The sequence below is a fragment of the Cornus florida genome, unplaced genomic scaffold (assembly GCF_030987335.1).
Source record: "Cornus florida cultivar Cherokee Brave unplaced genomic scaffold, ASM3098733v1 CherokeeBrave_3.0.0_Hap2_Chr05, whole genome shotgun sequence".
NCBI lineage: Eukaryota > Viridiplantae > Streptophyta > Magnoliopsida > Cornales > Cornaceae > Cornus > Cornus florida.
Window position 1 is genome coordinate 108321311 of NW_026775575.1, and position 20066 is coordinate 108341376.

Below are 20066 nucleotides of genomic sequence, written 5' to 3' on the forward strand. Positions count from 1 at the left end.
TTTCGTGGGAAATTATTTTCGAAGTGAAAAGTTTAGCTACCAACAAAAATGCTAGTAACTAAAATTTTTATAAGATAGACGTATTTTGAACTTGAACTTTAATTCTTGTAAAATGTTAAAGTTAACTCCATTTGTGTTACCATGAATTCATACCTAAAGGTGTCACGAAAAATTGAAGGCACAAACTCCCAATAGAGGACTCATCATGATAGCAATTTCTCATGAAAATAAATTTGGTAGAATTGAGAGAGATCATTCAGATATCATATATAACTAATAAAACCTTAATAAATACTAGTAATATTTATGTATTTACATCACATAAATAATAAACATTACATATATCCAATGTTCATGAGGTATCACCAGTAGCCTAACCCAAACAAAAATTCTCAGTTAAGAAATTTGTATCCCACATCAACTGGTTGGAATATCTCAAGAACACTAAAGTAGCATAAATAAACTAACTAGACAATGAATTACATAAATATCTGTAACAGCTTATTATGTCAGTCTTATCTTCCTCTCACCACATCCCACACCCCACACACATATTACTAAATTAACCAATAAAATCACCCTAGATATGGGTACAAGTAACAACACTTGCAATGCTCTGGGTACAGGTAACAACTGAAGGTACATACGACCAATTTAGTTCACCAGCAAATGATCAAATCCTCCCCCACCCTGTAGAGCAACCCTAGGCCCTTGGACATTGTGAAGCAACTGTTGAAGCCACCTTCTCGCTGTTGGATCTTCCTGATAACATAAAAAGATTGAAAATAAAAAAAATCCACCTAGTTGAACAACAAAGAGATGCAGTGAAGCAAAATAGTATATCCTTTATTCCATTCTACACCAGCATCACAATTTATATAATAATATTCAACCAGCGTTGGAAATTTACAAATAATCGAAGTCATGAAACAACATTGACTTGTCAAATGCTATGAAAAATAGAATAAATTTCATTTCAAATTCAAGGTGAAGAAAAGATGAAACCATCTCACATCGTATCTGACCATATAACCAATGACTGCAGGGGCACCCCCAAATGTGAAATAATCACCCAACCTTAAACCTAAACACAAACTTTACACTAATCTCAAAGGAGTTCCTCAGGGCTTTTCTGAGAGAATCATCACACAATTGAGAAGAGGAGCCTGCCTTCAGTAGAAACCAGAAGTCTTGTGTTTTCTAACCCGCCTCCGTGAATGATAGGACAAGATCATGACCATTGAGGCTGAGGAAGAAACTGATCTTTCAACAGTCGAGTCGAAGTCCACGACTGGAGGACCCCTATGATAAGGTACCTGCAGAACCCACATTCAACGACTGAAAGGAAAGTCATATGGTTGGCACACAATCTCCTCGATGGCACGCTTTACAAAAGAAGTTCTTATGACCAAAATCTCCTGAGATGCTTGGGAAAGCAGGAATCCCTTAAGCCATGGGCGAGGTCCATAAAGGTAATAAATAAATAGGCAACCTTCCTGACCTTTTATAAAGATAAAGTAAGCCTACCACTATCGTGAAGGCATCCAAAGTGGTATAATTCTTACTGTTGAAATTAAATATATATGTACATCATCTACATAGGCTATCCATATCTTGCAGCATAAATCACCAAAGGGCAAAGAGTAATGTGACATTTCCCCTAGAGTTTTTCAACCAAAAACCAGAACTATCTCACAATTACAGTAGTGCCTAAACAGTATGGAAAATATCCAGGAAAAGCCATCCAAATCCTAGTGAAATTGACATACTCAAACACAGCGCAATAAATAGGAACCTGAGCACAATTTATGAAGATCCAAACACTGGAATACTTGTACGCACCACCCCTGAAGAAAATAAGTGTATATAGCCAAAGAACTGAGCACCATATATAAAAGACCCTGCTGTTGCAAACTCGTACACTAACCCTCGAGTAAAAACAAATTAATAACAAAAGAAACAGGCAAATAAAGAGTTCCCATGTGAAAGGAAATATAACATATCTAGATAACAGGAGTATCCAATCCATCCCTTTCGCAATAATAAAATTAACAAATATATAGGGTAACAATATATATCAAGTACGATGATGTCAAATTCACAAACAACATGAGTGCTATTATGGAGTATAATTGTCTTCAGGACCCCATTTTATGCATGCTTGTTTTCTATGCATTTTATGTCACATAAATAGCAACATAACCAAACTTTCCTAGAAACTCTTGGGATGAATAAAAGTTGAACTGCATACGTTTTTTTTTCGCTGATAATTAAACTGCATAAACTTCAACAACTGTACTTACACGAAGGCAACTATTGAAGGTGGCATCTCTTAGCATATCTGGAAGGCAACTTCGTAATGCATCACAAGCCCTGCGTTATAAAGACCAATAGGCACGGCCTCAGTAAACATCAACATTGTTATCAAAGAAGGGGAAAAAAAACAGAAGGCTCTGGCACACTGTATAAATTGTAAGATTTTTTTCAAATTAAAAAATTTACCAACCTCGGATTATCAGATAATCGAAGATAACAACGAATAATATGTTTTAACAGCCTTGATGAGGGTTGTTCAGCAAGTGCTGCAACCATATTCCCCAAAACTCGACCTACTGCAAAAAACCGCTCTGCTGTGGTACATATATAATCCAAGCCCACGTCATCCAGTAGAATTTTTTGAACTATAAATGTTGCAACCTGACAACATAAACTTTAATAAGACTTCAAAGAACCTGAATGTCAAGTCTGGTGCTTGCAGGAAGAATTTGGTTGAGTTCATAACCACGCTGGCAACTTTTGTACGATAAGAACTTAAAAATTCCAAATCTTAATATTAGAAACATGTTTAGATTTAAAGGTAAATTACCCTGATCATTCGATTAAAGATTTCAAAGAAACTAATGAAGAGACCTACTAAAAATAGTGAATCTCCAGTGAAAGGTACCATGTACTTCAATCCATTGTAATTTGCTTCAATCCTAGGTTTCTTGACAATCACATTATCTATGAAGGTGGACTATTTCAACCAAATAAAAAGTATTTGTCCTCAGGTCCACATGTCAAGCCCAGCACAATGTCTAACAGCCTCTACCAAGCGAAGAATCATCACTAGGTACAAGAGTAACACGACATATAACCTACTTTTTTACTTCAAAGGGATTTGCCATGCTCACTACTACTGCAGCATCTATTTTCTAGAACACCAAGGGAATCCAAAACTGAGTTCCTGCTCTCTTAAAAACCAATCACATTCCATCAACCAAGATGCTTGTTAGAATTGATACATGTTGGACCGATTGTCATATGATCTGCTGTAGGCCTCCTAAAAATCCGTAGCACGATGAAGCTAAAACAATATTTAGCTATTCTGTAACCTATTTATCTCTGCAAGATGAGCTACTAAAAGCAAATAAATCTAACATATTATTTGGGATAATCACATAAAGAGCTTCTTTGTGAAAAATAGTTCTAAAAAATTGAAGTGAATGTAAGGATGAGTCCTATTTTTCCTTCCCAAGGATCAATAAGTCCTAATAACTTCTAATAGGACCGACAAATCCAGCTTTTGTAAGATTATTCCATACAAATATAATTTTTTTATATTTCCTGCTTAATTCGACATTAAAATTATGGTCATTACATTAATTTGTCATCAAACATAAATTTTCGATTCATTAATTAATGAACAAATAAAGTTTAACACAAACTCTAACTGCTTGAACTCTGAAAGTTACAACTAAGTATGAATGAGATGAATTTTAAAATCATTTTATATTACGTTAAATTTTTCATTATAATTAAGTTTTTACTTTTTGTTATAATGTGTAATTGATCAATTTTAAGATTCTTTTTTCCCAGTATTTTCCCAGTATTTTCCCTTCATCCGAATTATTAAAATTTCTTCCATTTGAGGGCACCCAAATTAAATCAGCTAATATTGAAGTTTGAATGAAAAGTATGTACAGAAAATATTGCCAAACTTTTAAAGTCTGATGAATAAAAATTAAAAAAAAAAAAAAAAAAAAGTAGATTATTTAATATGAAATAATTATGTGGAAAACCAAAAAGGAATAGATAAACTTTCTAAAATCTAGAAATCATGAACAAGGACTTAAAAGAAATTTCTTGTTTGGTTTCCCAAATTGGATCATACAATAAGCAATTCTACCTAGTTGAACAAAAAAATGAAAGATTAGGTGCTACAAAAAATAAAAAATTGTGTTGTATCTCATCTCAAAGTTCAAGCTGATAAATTCAAAGAATCTTGCAGATATAATTATATAGAAAAATGTCCAATTTAACAATCTCAAATAAGATTCAAGCAAAAAGTTCACACAATATAGTTAAGTTAAAACAAAATGAATAATCAATAAAAACCTAAAATATAGCACAATTTACATCCGGAAATTTCAAAAAAGGTCTAATATTGTGAAAATATCATTTACTAGTTTATGATTTGAACTAGTTTCATCTTGTTTAAACTGAACCGTAAAATTGTCTACTAAAGACGGTAAAATTGGAAGCCAAACACATGATGTGCTAATGTGGAATCATTTTTAAGTAGGACTTTTTGGTGGTCCTACAAATTCAGAGTCTTATTGGTCCTTAAGTGGGCTTTTCCAGAAATTTCTAACAAACACTTCCTGTTATCTGAGACAGGAGCCTACTATTGGGAAAAAGAAGATGAACAAAATTCTTATCCTCGTATCAAATTCACGCATACCTATGACTGAAAGTAACATTCAGAATTTACAAAGCTATAATCTGCAGTAAATAGACACAGAAATGGTAAATTTATTGGTATGTACGTAAAGAAAAAATAAAATTTGAAAAATGCATTAAGGAAACACTCAACCGTCTTTGATAATTCACTGCCCATTTCCATCGTACGAAGGCACAGTGGAATTATTTCAGTCGAGAGAAGGAAACTAATAACCTCTGTGTCGTCGACCTGAAAAAGAAAAAGAATGAGACCCTCTGACTAATATGAACAAAAGCATAAAAACTAGTGCTACCAAGTGCATTCCATGAGAGAGAGAGAGAGAGAGAGAGAGAGGAGGGGGGGGGGGTTTGTTTACAGTGCATTAAGTTGGAAAACATTACTGCAAATCAAGTGCATATGTGCAAGTATACATAATGGGTATTTGGCATTAAAGTACCCAAGTCAAACAAAACTAATACAGAAAAACCATGGAAAATTTTGACTTGGGTACTGTGTCTTTTATGAATGCCAAATACCCATTATGTTTTCTTGCACATATGCACTTGATTTGCAGTAAACATAATGGGTATTTGGCATTCACAAAATAGTGTACTGAAGTCGAACAAAGATGATGCAGGAAAAGTGGAAAACCATGATATTGGCCGCTGTTACCTGCTCAATGGTGACATTTGAGGGTCTGAAAAGGGGTAAAAACAGAAAAAGAAGTATGCAGCTAAGTAACAAATATTATATATAATACAACACATATTTGTTTTAGATCCTCATAATGGGACCCCTAATACAGAAAACCCATGATATGGCCAGCTGTAACCTGCCCAATATCATCAAACTTGAGGGTCTGAAGGGTAAAAGGGAAAATGAAGGACGCAGTTAAAGGAACAAATGCAATATATAATCCTACATGCCTTTGTTTCATATGCTCATCATGGAACTCCTTAAGATCGTATGAATCAGATAGTACGGAATTATTCTTTTGGCTGCAATCATTGTCTTATTATAAGCAGCTGTGCGTAGTAGCAAATCGGAATTTTCTTCTCTTCTTCTTCTTCTTCCATTTTTATTTTTATTTTGGAACTACACGTTTTGTCAGATTATGTCCATCAATATAGTTTTAACTCAATATCTGCCAAACCAAAATAATATAATAATTAAAGAAAAAGAAAAAATAATAATTATCATCTAGAAAACACAAGTTATAAAATTATGTTAAGTTGAGATTTCCAGAAGCAATAACACATGCTGAAACTAATAAAAAATGTCAAATTTGTCAGCAAATGTTAATTGAACGCCTAGCCACTTCCCAAGCTCAGGTTCATGACAAGAAAAATGATTTTTCCAATGCATCACAAACTAGCAACTGAATGTTTCCCAATGCCAGGCCAGCAGATAAGAGGCATGCAAGTAATTGTTGCTAGATCACAAGTTGCAATCTGCCTGATAACTTCGTTCTAAACATATATGATATGCACCAATCTTTTCCAATCGATGCATTTTTCAATATGTTATGCACCTCTGAAGATAAAGTGTTTCAGAGTAGGATTAAAAAGGGACACGAGTATATGCATGACTTATGGAAAATAATGTCAGCAAATACCTTCACCAGAGCACCAATGACGCCTAAGCTAGTAAGCCTCAAGTACTCAAAAGGCCTTGATTTGCTGGTTGTATTAAGGAAAGGGTACAGGTATAAAGGAATATGGGCTGCAAAGGAGAAAAGTTCAGTCAACAATTTAATAAAAACTCAACAGACTTCAGTGAATACATGCATCTAGACAAAGAACTAACCATGGAAAGAATAATCCATCTGTATTACCCTAATCATAAAGCTCATTGAGAAAGAACTTTATAGACATCTGAAGCACAAAGCTAAAACTCAGCGCAAAGATTTATATGAAAGCATTCAACCATCAGGGGCAAAAACCAGTATCTTAAAATAAAAAGGGGTAAAAAAGATGTCAGCATGGCAGCTGACAAGGGACCTTTATACATCGAGTCACACTGATGAAATACAATCCAGAACTTGCAAGCCATGTACGAAGCTCAGAGAGAGATAAATCCCACAGAATATGATTTTATCTAACAGGACAGCCTAAGACGCATGGGTAACTCTAAAAAGTATGTTTGTATCAGCACATGTTAGACATGGACACTTCTCATTCACTCTTGAACACGTCCAATACATCTTAAATGTGTCCATAAAATAAATTCTTCATTTCAGACAGCCGTCACATCTAGAACATGTTTTAACGTCTAGACCACCTTGTACTTTACATATTTTTTTACATAAATAAGTGTGTAACCATATACATACACAAATATAGTGTTGTCCTTGTCATCTTTCTCTATGTGAAAGGTTTATTATAATTATATGATCAAATATAGTGTTCTTCATATCTTCTTTCTCATGTCGTGTAATCACATGTGCTTATTCTATTTTTTAAAGTTTTGTGTGTCAATGTGTATGTGCCGTGTCCAAATACATGCTTCTTAGAGCACACTACTAACAAAGTGGTACAGGCATCCAACGTGGATAACACAAGGTGTTTGCCATGCAAAACAAACAGAAACTAGACAAGTGTCAAGTACAGGTGCTGACTATGGCGTCTAGCATGCCACAAGAGAGCCAGATGATCTGTATTGTAGCCTATGAAGCACGGACATCGCACCAAGATAGGACACGATACGACACAAATATACTGACATGGCAAATTCTAAAAAAGGAGGACATGACAACAATATAGCAATAGGAAAAAAAATTATACATAGAATACTGCTATATACAATATTAATTATTTTAAAGCAACTTAATGTAATATTCTGTGACTATAACATGAAATAAATTTATGAATAACAATAATAAATAATCACTAATGTTGTGTACTTATATAGATGAAGATAACACGAAGGACATAATATGTGGTCATGCACGTGTTTATGAATCTATACATATACACATGATTTATAGTGACTCCTCTTTTCCTTCTATGGGCACTTCCCTGTGTAAACTTTCTTGCATCGCAACTTTTTTGTGAAAAAACATGTCAAACGATTTAAAATAGTTTGAATTAGACTGAAATTTGGGTCTTCTTTGTAATTATACCTTTTTCTGAACATACTAAAAGAAATAACATTTTCAGTGTCCAAGGTTTGTTTGTCACATGCTGACAAATGTCCAAGAGGTTCATGCTGTATTAACAAAATTAAAAGTTTTATGTTCAAATCATGGAAGCATAAACTTGTCCATCTTGCCGAGCTGGGGCAAGACATGGAGTCTTTACGCTCTAGAAGAGCGTCTTGTCAAGCGATTTTTGTGGAGATTGCTGTTATGGAGGAGATTTCATGGGTTCAGAAATCTCCGGCACTATGGCTTAAAGAAGGTGACCGTAATACAAAATTCTTTCACAGACTTGCTAATGCCCATAGAAGATGTAATCACATCGGGCGTATCCGTGTGAATGGTACAGAGTTGTGGAGAGAAGATGAGGTGCGTGGGGGAATTGTTTCTTTTTATCAGCAGCTTTATATTGAGTCTTTGGAATGGAGACCTAAACTTGATGGGTTGCATTTCAATTTTATTTCTTCGCTGGATAGTGACGGGCTTGTGTTCCTTTTACTGAAGAGGAAGTTCTTAAGGCATTAAGGCGTTATCTAGTTGTAACGGGGATACAGCTCCAGGCCAGACGGTTTTACTATGCGATTTCTTAAGGAGAGCTGGGAGGTGGTGCGCAGTGAGGTGATGAACACCTTTCAGGTTTTTCATTCTCATGGCACTTTTGAGAAATCTTTGAACGCTTTTTTTATTGCCCTTATTTCTAAGAAGGGTAACGCCTTTGATATTAAGGACTTTAGACCAATCAGTTTAGTGGGTTGCATGGACAAGCTTATCGCCAAAGTTCTCGTTCTTAGAATGCGGAATGCATTGGACGGAATTATTTCAGAAACACAAAACGCTTTTGTTGGGGGACAGCAGATCTTGGATTTTGTCCTTATTGCAGGGGAATGTGTTGACTCTAGGTTGAAGAATGGTGTTCCTGGTATCTTATGCAAACTTGATATTGAGAAAGCCTATGATCACGTGAATTGGAAGTTTCTTCTTTACCTGCTTTGGAGGATGGGGTTCGGAGATAGGTGGATTAAATGGATAGACTTGTATCTCGTCCGTCATGTTCTCGATGCTTGTGAACGGATCTCCCGCTGGTTTTTTTGCGAGTTCGCGTGGTTTGAGACAAGGGGACCCCCTATCGTCCTCCTTTTTTCTTATTTTCATGGAGGGGTTAAGTAGATTAATGAAAAGCGCTGAGGATTTGGGTTTTATCAGGGGTTTCAGAGTTGGTAGAGAAGCTGCCAATCAGATAGAGATTTCCCATTTGTTGTTCGCAAACGATACCTTGGTTTTTTGTGATGCTGATGTATCTCAATTGAGATACTTGAGGTGCATTCTTACTTGTTTCCAAGCGGTGTCCAATCTTAAAATCAATGTGGGAAAGAGTGTGATTGTTTCAGTGGGGGATGTTCCAGATATCTCCTCTTTAGCTGCTGTTCTTGGATGTGGAGTGGGTGCTTTTCCACTTCCTTATTTGGGACTGCCTTTGGGGGTTTCCTCCAGGATAGTGGGGAGTTGGGATCCGGTCAATATGTATGAAAAGAGATTAACAGGATGGAAAAAACAGTATCTCTCGAAAGGGGTGAAGGTCACTCTTATTAAGAGTACCCTCTCGTCCCTTCCCACTTATTTTTTATCTCTGTTTCAGATTCCATGCTTTGTGCTGAACGGATTGAAAAAATTCAACGTGACTTTCTTTGGGGTGGAAGAGGAGAGGAATTCAAGTATCATCTTGTTAATTGGGACCAAGTTTGCAAACCTTTGAAATTTGGTGGATTAGGCATTCGGAAGTTGGTCCCTTTCAACAGAGCTTTATTGGGTAAGTGGTTATGGAGATTTGGTAAAGAGCGTCATCATCAGTGGAGAAGAGTTGTCTCGTGTCGATTTGGGGAGGAGAGTAGGGGTTGGTCCTCTCGTCCTATTTCTGTCACGGGAGGCGTTGGCATGTGGAAATTAATTCAGAAGGGTTGGGATGTGTTTTCCACCCACATTAGATTCAAAGTTCGCAATGGTAGGCACGTTCGCTTTTGGGAAGATTTGGTAGTCTCTTTCTTTTCCTCGCCTCTTCAGTATTGTCGAAAACAAGCATTCTTATGTAGTTGATTGTTATCATCTTGATAACAGTGGGGTTATGTGGGATGTGCGTTTTAGATGCTCTTTTCAGGACTGGGAGTTGACAGAAGTTTGCGCTTTTTTGGCCTTGCTGTATAGATAGAAGGATGTTGGCAGAGGTTGTGACGATATTTTGTGGGTGCCTTCCCCTCATAGTAGATATGGAGTACAATCCATGTTCATGTGTTTGTCCAACTTTAATGGCCATGAATTCCCTTGAAAGTCTATTTGGCGCTCTAAAGCTCCTTTTAGAGTTGCATTTTTTGTTTGGACTGTCACCTGGGGAAAGATTTTGACATTGGATAATTTGAGAGAGAGGGGTAATACCATTGTGAATTGGTGTTGTTTATGCAAAACAGATGGAGAGTTCGTGGATCACATTCTCATGCATTGTCCTGTCGCGTTTGATTGTTAGAATTTAATTTTCAGCATTTTCAGTGTTCAGTGGGTGATGCCTAACCACTCTTTTCAATTAATCAATGCATGGAGAAGATGTCCAGTTAAAGGTCATGCACGAGCTTTTTGGAGAATTGTCCTACATTGTGTTTGGTGGTGTATCTAGCGAGAGAGAAACAACAGAAATTTTGAAGGGAAATAATCAACTATTGCTCACTTAAAATCTCATATTCTCCATTCTCTTTTCTGTTATGTTAGAGGAAGCGCTTGATCCTCGATTGCTGATCTTTTTGACCTTTTGGATTCTATTGGTCCGTAGGGTTTTTGTTTTTCTGTATTAGGAATGCGTTCCCCTCTTGAACGTTTTTCTAATATATTTTACTTACCAAAAAAAAATCAGGGAAGCAGAAAAATTGTACAAGATATGTGTCCAGCAGTGCTCAAGAAGAGAAGTGGATGTGTTCTTAGGTTGTAGCAAATTTATTGTTCAATAGTGTAAACTAGCCATATGAACTAATACAATCAAGTATTTCTTCACTATGTATATTATATTGCACCTCTAAAGCTCTGTTTTGTATGAGTATGAAAAATTGGTAATTAAGGGAAGTAAGATGGATGGAAATTTGAGAAGGTTTTTTTTTTTTTTTTTTTTTTTTTTTTGGGGGGGGGGGGGGGGGGGAGCGGTTGTTAAGGTACATATTATTGGAAGACTGAATATTTAAAATCAAAAGGAGAGCCCTCTCCCTCCTTGCACTCTTTTGGGTGTAAAGAAGTTGGTGGACCCGGAGAGAAGTATCCCTCCCCCCCTCTTTTCCTTCCCTTTTGCTTCCTACTACCAATCAATGGAAACTCCCATTCTTCTAAATTCTAACCTGCCAAATGGACCATCTTGTTCAAGCAAATTTGGTTAGAAAAATTAATGCATATGATTTCAAGTATGAACTTTTTATGGAATTGCCAAGACTTCAGTGATGTCAAATGATTCTCAGTCAAGTCGAAACTGTCAGTAACCCTTGACATTTTTATATACAGTACTCCAAATTTGTGGTAAAATAATGAAGTTAAAGCCTTTATGTATTAACACAACCAATAAGATTACCATTGAGGAACAACATTCTTGTGTCTGGGTGAGAAGCAACACACTGCAAAATATATACATATAATAAATATAAATAGCGTCAGTAATGACTTCAAAGCAATCAAGACAAAATTCAACATTAATTGGCAAAATCAGAGCACATCTATTGCAGTTCAATCTAAGTAATATCAATAGCAATGCAATTGAGAATTCAACATAGCATGGCCATCATATGCAAAAAGCAAAAGGCTGATAGTTATTCCAATGATTGAATTCAATAAAAGCACTTTCTAGGAACTTCATTTGCTCTAGTTGTTGAGGGCAAAATCATGTAAACTAAACAATTCCACTTAAATTCAAGGAAGTGTTTAGAGACAACCATATATTTAGACGCAATTTTGAATTACAAATCTCACAACAGTAACAAGGAATGTGTTTTCTTCTTTTTCTTCATTTTTTTCCCTTTTTGGTTTTTGTAGGATACAATATCTTAAAAATTGGACAGACTGGCCAAATCACCTTGACGCACCAAAAATATGAAACTTAATTATTTTCAATAGCGTTCCTCATATTTGGTCACAAAAACATTTGAAAGGAAGAACACCACAACCAGCATTTGATATGCTAACAAATGTTTCTTTTTCTTTCTTTTTTTCATATGTGACCCCATGAACAAGTAAACCACAACCATTAACCTAGATTTTTTTTATCCATTTCGGTACAATAGTCAATCCAGATTCCACCTACTCCCAAAATAAAAATGAAAAAAATAATGAAATAGAATAAATGAATACTTCTTTTATCAGTATAATTTATGGCAGCATTGCTGAGCGGGAAGCAAGGGACTGCAATTCTATTTTGCTCAGTTTTCATAAAAAATTTACAGTATAATTTATGGAAGCATTGCTGAGCTGTAAAAGCAAGGGACTGATATTCCCTTCCAGTTTTCATCAATTTTTTTATCAGTATAATTTATGGCAGCATTGCTGAGCGGTAAAGCAAGGGACTGCAATTCCCTTTTGTGGGGTTTTCATCAATTCATGTAGAATAATAGTTGCAAAAATAACACACTGAACTTTCAACAATAGCAATGATATAAACTTGAGAAAGGAAGAAATTATACCTGAAGAAGGGCAAGTGCATTGCAGACCCGGTTAGATTGTGCAGGAGTCAAATTTGGCGGTGATAGAACAGGGTATATCGAAACTATCTCCTGCCATGAATTGAAGAAACCGGAGGTGATAAGAAATTCTGGTATCAATGAAAGAGATGAGACATAACATGACAGGTACCCAGCTATTTGTTTAAAGGTTCAAGAAATAAGTATTGGCGTCATATCTTCCAATCACGATTCATTGCCTATAAATAATAAACTTCAAGTCCTCGACGCTCTCATTCCACTCTTCTTTCAATTCGCATCCCGTCAAACCATTTGCTATTGGTAAGCCAAGAAAACAAGCTTGCCATCAGCTTTGTACTTTATAACCTCGAACTTGTAGGATTTCTGAATATAGGTCTATATATCACTACAAGAATCACCTATCTGTTGAATGATTGCCAATTGATCAAGCTTTGAAAGTCAACACTTTGTTAATGTTTTACTTGTTTCTATAAATTGGAGTAATAATTTGATTCCTGATTCAGTTACTCATACCACGTGTTTCCAAATAAGGACTAGATTGCCTCATATCATAATATTAATAGTGGTATTTTTTTTTTTTTTTTTAAGTAGTGGTATTGTCTTAGTTTGGACACAACATACCCCATTAGTTGGGAATAAAGACAACAAATGTTATGATGCATGATGGTAATCCTTGACAAATGGTCAACACGCTCCATACTAAAAGATGTTCTCATTTCTTTTGGCACTCTGCACTATAGCTTATAGATGCAAGTAGACAGCTGAAAGTGGAGTAAAGTCTTCAAGGTCCCCCTTTTGTGATGAAAGGGAATAAAAAAGATATCCGTTTTCTTTAGGATTTAGGGGCGGCATTTCTGAGTTACTAGGGCTTGTAAGTGAGTGAAGCACCCATATAGTCACGTAGCACCCATGCAGGACACATAACACATGACATTTAGGCATGAGTATGATTGTGCGTTCAACAGGTCTGTTCAGATATGCATCTAACAAGCATATTTGGAAATTCAAGTTCATTACACAAGTGTGCATAAAATACATAATATGTTCTTTTTGTTTAATTATTAATTCAAAATGTGTGAAGTCCCCATATTAAACACTCTCTGTTATATAAAGGCACCATTTTTCCCTAGAAAAATAAAAGAATAATATTAAAAACTAGAAAGAAAGTAGGTTCAGTGGATTGTTGTTATGAGTTGGAAGATTGAGTTTCTTTTACAGGAATCAGACTTGTGAGATGGTAAAACTGCCTAATTGCAAGAAGATTGTTGCAAATGGATCTAAAGGAACACTGGTTGAAGATGCAAGGAACAAGACATACTTGGTTGCAAAAGGACTAAAGCCAGAAAGAGCATTTAGACTTCTACAAAGTGTTCTCACCACTTGTAAAGCATAGCTCTGTTTGTGTATGGCTTGCTATGGTAGATTTGTTTGACATTATTACCAGAGCAACTCGATGTCAAAACAAAATTTCTTCACGTAGAGCTATAGAGCAGATATATATGCATCAGCCAAATGGATTTGTTATTCAGGAAAAGGAAATGTGCATTTGATTGTTGAAAAAACCCTTATATGGGATAAAGCCAACTCCAAGACAGTGGTACAAACAGTTTGATACATTTATGGTTGACTGAGATTACTTTAGAGTGAAGATCACACTTGTGAGTGTCAAAGGAAGCTCTAAGATTATTCTTTTAGGGACCTATCAAGCAGGTTATTCTTATTACTAAAAAAGTTACATTGAGAAGGTGCATGAACGTTTTGATAAATATGGGTCAGAATTGGAGTACTCCACTAGCTACATATTTCGGGCTTTCGGCAGTTTTGTCAACACAGACTGAGAAGAGTAGCACATGCCTCAAGTTCCTTATGCTAAAGTAGTTAAAAGAATCATGTATGCCAAAGTTTACATTCAAATGACATTTCACATGCTGGCAGTGTTGCTCGTAGATATTGTAAATCGACAAAAAATACATTGGCAAGCAGTGAAATGTGGATTTGGTGTCTGACAGGAGCAGTGACACTTTTGGTACTGTTGCTGGATTTCTATGTTTCGATTCTGTTCTGATTGTGCTTTGGATAGGAGACCTGTAACAGGACAAGTCCTTACTCTCTTAAATTGTGCATTTTTCATAAAGCAACTTTGTAGTCTACAGCTACCTCGTCCACCATAGAGGTAAAATTAAATGTGTTATGAGAGGAACAAGACAAATATGTTCAAAAAAGGCAATGAGTCTAAATGTTTCCTGCTCATGCCAAATAATTTATTGCTGTTAACTACACACTTATTATAATGAATATAGCATAATCATAAATAAGATGTAAACATTGATGTTGGATATCACTTCATTCAAGGGTCACGCCTCAGGGAGTTATCATAGTAAAGAAGATTGCTATAGCAAATAACCCAACAATATGATGGACAGGACTATTATTGCATTCATTGAGTTCCACCATCAGATTTGATTGGTTTTTGCAGCTATTGAAAGTATGTCCTATGGGACCTTTGTGGAAGAAGCCGGAGGGAAGACTTCTGTTTTGTGAAGATTGATGGAATCAAGATTTACTGTGATGGTGTCTTGCTATAATAAAACAAGGGGCCTTTCTCTGAGACAGATGGAAAATGAGTGGCAGCCTTCTCTAATTCTTGGCAAGTTCCAATGGTAACGCAGCCGAAACGACACAGTCATCTGCACTTTGCATTGGACTTTTTGTGGGTTCTCTTTTATATTTGGACTTGGTATAAGGGTCACATTTAGGGTCAGCAGTGAGAACTCATTGTTGTAGACGGGTGAGGGTTTTGTGAGATCAGGCAGCCACCATCTTGTATCAATTTCATCTCCATAGTGGAATTTTCTTCAATGTCTTCGATTGTCAAGGTAGGCTTAACTTAAGATGAACACCGAGAACGATTGTGTGATTTCACATCTCTACTCTGCTTATTTTGACCTTAATTTTAGATTTCTTAACAAGTTCATGGTGGTGTCAAGAGCATTTTTAATGAATTTTGGTTTCCTGGAACTTTACCATTCTAAATTCAAGATTTCTCCTGGACGCTGGCCAGCTTGTTCTTTTCTGAATCCTGTAAGCCCTTAATTTGGAGCAGCTCAAACTTAGCACGAAGCTAGTGTAGAGCGGATCAAGTTTGGGATAAAGTTCGTGGTAATTAATCAAGGTGACCTGAGATTGGAAATAGGTTGTGCTTTATCTCAACTCAATAACACCATGTGTTCTTCTCATGCTATGCTGATTAAAAGAGCACAATACAAATATAATGGTAAAAGAAAGCTAAGAGAGGAAGCATCCTTCAATGGCATCATTTGAGAATAAAGAAGGAACCAATGATATGGAAAAATTCTATGATTAATATAAACTAAGGGTGTGAAAATATATAAACAAAAATAGGACTGTATAAAGCATACCTGTAAGAGTGCAGCGATAGTACCAAAAGAATTCCACAATAATGGAGCCAAATCTTGAAATAATTCTCTCTTCTAAAAATTTAAAAATAAAAAAATAAAATAAAATAAAAATAAAAGTGAATTGAGCATAGCCATATAAGAGTTGCCAATAGAAATCCACAAGAAGTGAGCCAAATCTTGAAATAATTACTTGTTCTAAAGAAAGAAAATCAAAAGAAACAAGAAAGAAGGAGATATTCAAGCCTACTTTTCAATAGTAAGAGATCGATGTCACCAATACAATTAGAGCATGACACTGATATAAATCTAGTGTGTTTTGGTGTTAGAACCATTCCAACAAAATCAAAGCAATGTAGTAATCTTCCGAAAAGAAAAAAAACCAAAGCAATGTAACAACTAACATGTGATTAATAGGGGTGCCATTTTCCAATTCTGACATTAATACAGATTGGTGTTTCCACACTAGAAAATTGACAAATGTGATGAAAGACAAATAATTTTGTAATGAGGAAAGGAAGATCTACGAGGCAAAAAATACCATTATGTTTTGAATAATCAAATCCTGCTAACCAAGATATAATATGTGCAAACAGAATGACTAAATTAAGTGAAACAATCTTAAAACATAGTAAAAAGAGAAAAATGAGATCGTTGAGAATAATAATTAAAAAAAAAAGTCTTAAATTGGTACAAACAAATTGAAGCCAACTAAGAAAATGAGTACATTTATATTTTCTTTCAACTAAATGTTGGTTGTTGGCATTGCATGCGTCTCTATTTTTCATCAAAAGTACAATGGACTGCCCTGTTCCAGTCTAAAATTCAAAAATTATAAACTTCATCACTTTAAACCTAGGAACAGCTCATTTCCCTATTCGGGTACTTTAAAATCAATGCTTTCCGCATGAGAATTCTACATCAACAAAACCACAATAAGCTACAACCTATTTCACATGCTTCTTTCGTAAATTACAAATCACAATCCATCTTCATTTTAGAAATTCCCAAAAAAAAAAAAATTAGATCCCTTTAAAATTTACAACCAAAATCCATCCATGCATTCCCATCTTCATGAACCAATACAATCTAAAAACAAATACTCCCTTCGTCCCACTATAATTGTCCATCTTTTCTTTTTGGGTTGTCCCAAAATACTTGTCCTAGTTAATAAGTCCAACTAAGAAATATCTTTCCATAAATGCCTTTGAAGTTTTCGAAATTTTCCAACTTGTACAAATATATAAATTCAATCTTAAAAGGATAATTTTATAATTTTAAAAGGGGGAAAATGCATTAATTGCATGTCCTCTTAAAAAGTTGTACTCTCCAAAAGCGATAACTAATATGGGAATATGGGATAGAGGGAACATAAGCGAGAGCACACCAATTAACAATTTCAAGTTTAAGCAATGCATATTTCCATGAACATAACATATCAAAATGAATCATGGAAAGTTCAACATTGAATAAAAACTGATGCTGGACAACAGATCCACTACGAAAGAAGGCACGTCTACAGAAACTGCATCCATGTCAGAAACTAACAGCTCTTAGAAACTTCTGGACATGCGTAATGCATTAACATAATGGCTTTGGGGTAGTTGCATATATCCAGTGGTAACACCCCCGCTCAAAACTCTCAAGTGTCTGACGCATTGAATATTGCGATACTATTCTCATTTAGTGTATTAAAAAAGAATTCATGTGGCTAATCCCATCCATATGGGATAAAGTCAACGATGACGATGATGCCAAAATATGGTTGTATGAAAAAAAATATAATAAGGTACTGAATATTTAAACCAACTATTATAGCAAAAATATAGTGAGGACCACCTAGCTCTCTAGCAAGATTTATATCTTACCCTCTGAAAGAGGAGGATGGGGGTTCAAGTCCCAGACAAACTGGAAAAGACATTTATATACATGCTGGAAACAGAACGACAATAACCCATCAACATAGCTATTTACCCAAACATTTAGATACATGCCGAAGAGAAAACACCAAGTAGCTGGCCTATGGGAAATACTTGAGTTATACCCATAATCAATCCATGTGGGAAAGAACATATAAGCATCAGGGTTGTCTTCTTTTAGAAACGAAAACAACACAGAAAATAATATTAAGGTTGCTTTTCTTTTTTCCTTTCCCTAACTAATCTCAGCATCTAAACAGATTGCAGTGTGTAGTTGCTCACTCAAATACCTCAACTAACCCATTTCATAATTGAAGCTACAAACATCCAAAATTATATCAAAACCCTATCTTTCTCATTTAAATCACACTAATTAGCTCACTTAGGGTGAACATTCAAATCTTAATATAAAACAATAAATAAATTTTATCGCTTTTCCTTCATATTTTCAACTTCGGACGACATTTAGTTTCTTACCCAAAACATGTCGGTTACCAAATTGGCAGCAAACCATAACATATGTGAACTATAGAAAATAAATAAATATATAGATATATATATATATATATCTAAAGAACCCTAAATTGATCAGTAGGACTGAGATATTTATACATGTAAACACACACAGAATCGGGCGGTGTACATATAAACCTTGGAAAGTTCGAGAAGAGCGTTTTCTCTGAGATCAGGATTGCTGAGATCGAGCACCAACTGCTCAGCCGATTGCATTTTCCGTTCTTTGTTCGGCGGAACTCCGACGGCATTCGCGGACGAGTTTGGACCACCGAACGGAGCATTCATGGAGAGAGACTGAGGCAAATTGGCCATTTCAGGCTCTCGCTTTTTTTTTTTTTTTTCCTTTCTTTTCTGTTTCACTTTCTTTCCCTTCTTTCTTTCTCTCTTTCTTTCTAGCAGTTTCGTCCCTGTTCTGCGGAAATGGGTGAGTTTTTTTTTTGCTTTTTTACGGAAACAAAGAAGAGACCGTTGAAGTTTCTACTGTATAAAAGTAATATATAAGAGTTTTGGCGTAATACTACACGCGCCGTTGATGAGCGTTGATGTTTCTAGTCCTCCACGCCAGGTGTGCTACGGGCCGGTACCAAATGGCGTGACATGGTGTAGATAAAAAGCATTTTTTAGGGGCGCATTTTTTTTTTTTTTAAAAGCAGCACATCATAAGGTAAATTACACTACCCCGATGAGGTTTAGATAAGTACGAGATTTAGACAAAATACAGTGTTTATTATTTTAATTTTTTTCTAAAATTGCTCATAGTATATAACTTAAGTGTTAGTACCAACACCTAATAGTTTAAATTTTTTAATTAAATTGTGAAATTCGACCCCATTCAAACTTATATATATATATATAAACAAATCAAGCTCAAACTTGCTTTTGGCGCACATTTACAAAAAAGAGCTATTTGATAAATATTCAAATTGTTTTTATAACTTGAATAGTTTTAGTTATGTTTTTTATTTATTTATTTGAAATGTAATAGTTTTGTTCTAAGCATTTTTTTTAACCCATTCAATTTGTTCACAGTTAACTCATATATACTCATTTAATTTTCCATCCGAATATAATGTGGAACAAGACTTTTTTGGTAACATTCTCTTCCATCTAAATTTGCAACGCCTTCTTTGCAATCAAACCACTCTGCCTATTCGGATAGTTTAGCGTAATACCAAATTAAGAAATGAGTTTAACTCTGATGTCAATTGTAAAACTTGCAACGTCCTCTTTGCGGTCGGACAACTTTGTCTATCTAGATAGCTTAACGTAATACCGAATCAAGAAATGAATTTGACTGTAACACCAACCGCGATTCACGATTCAATTAAAAACCTCAAGTTAGGAGATGGATTAACACTTCACCGAACCTCAAGTTAGGAGATGGATTAACACTTCACCGTAAACTCATTTCACTGTCAAAAGGAAGAAAGGAAGAAAAACCAGAAAAACATTTTGACTTAGACCTGGTGCCCAGCTGTCACCGTCCTGAACTGACAATTGGATTGCAAATCCTACTTCGGAAATTGGGACCCACCTAAGTACATTACAAATACAGAATTTGATATACCATTAACGTCGTTGTCGTTAGTTGTTCCATTTCCATCCCATCAACACCAGTGATGAAGAGAGACCCCGACACCAACCTGAGACAATCTCTAACTC

The 20066-nt window shown here is 35.4% G+C and overlaps 1 protein-coding gene across 2 annotated transcripts; it reads right to left on the bottom strand.

Moving 5' to 3' along the window:
• Window positions 1–263: 263 nt before the first annotated feature.
• On the bottom strand, window positions 264–18892 carry LOC132308405 (uncharacterized). 2 transcript variants are annotated; one of them, XM_059806476.1, is made up of 9 exons: window positions 18540–18891; window positions 15973–16044; window positions 12536–12625; window positions 11434–11476; window positions 6318–6424; window positions 4856–4951; window positions 2507–2697; window positions 2304–2373; window positions 264–762 (listed from the first exon to the last, which is right to left on the bottom strand). In XM_059806476.1, exons 1-9 carry the CDS (start codon window positions 18714–18716, stop codon window positions 655–657), a joined length of 954 nt encoding a protein of 317 aa, XP_059662459.1. In that variant the 5' UTR covers window positions 18717–18891; the 3' UTR covers window positions 264–654. The 2 variants fall into 2 exon arrangements, with proteins under 2 accessions (XP_059662459.1, XP_059662458.1); XM_059806475.1 differs by lacking the exon at window positions 264–762 and adding an exon at window positions 826–1316 and having other exon boundaries at window positions 18540–18892.
• Window positions 18893–20066: the final 1174 nt, after the last annotated feature.

Bases quoted from the DNA above. Each gene is read 5' to 3' on its own strand.
- LOC132308405 (XM_059806475.1), bottom strand. From the start codon at position 18,716: ATGGCCAATTTGCCTCAGTCTCTCTCCATGAATGCTCCGTTCGGTGGT. The intron at 12,626-15,972 runs GTATGCTTTATA...AATTCATGGCAG, and splicing joins CTATCGCTGCACTCTTACAG to GAGATAGTTTCGATATACCC. The intron at 6,425-11,433 runs GTAATCTTATTG...TCTCCTTTGCAG, and splicing joins AAGAATGTTGTTCCTCAATG to CCCATATTCCTTTATACCTG.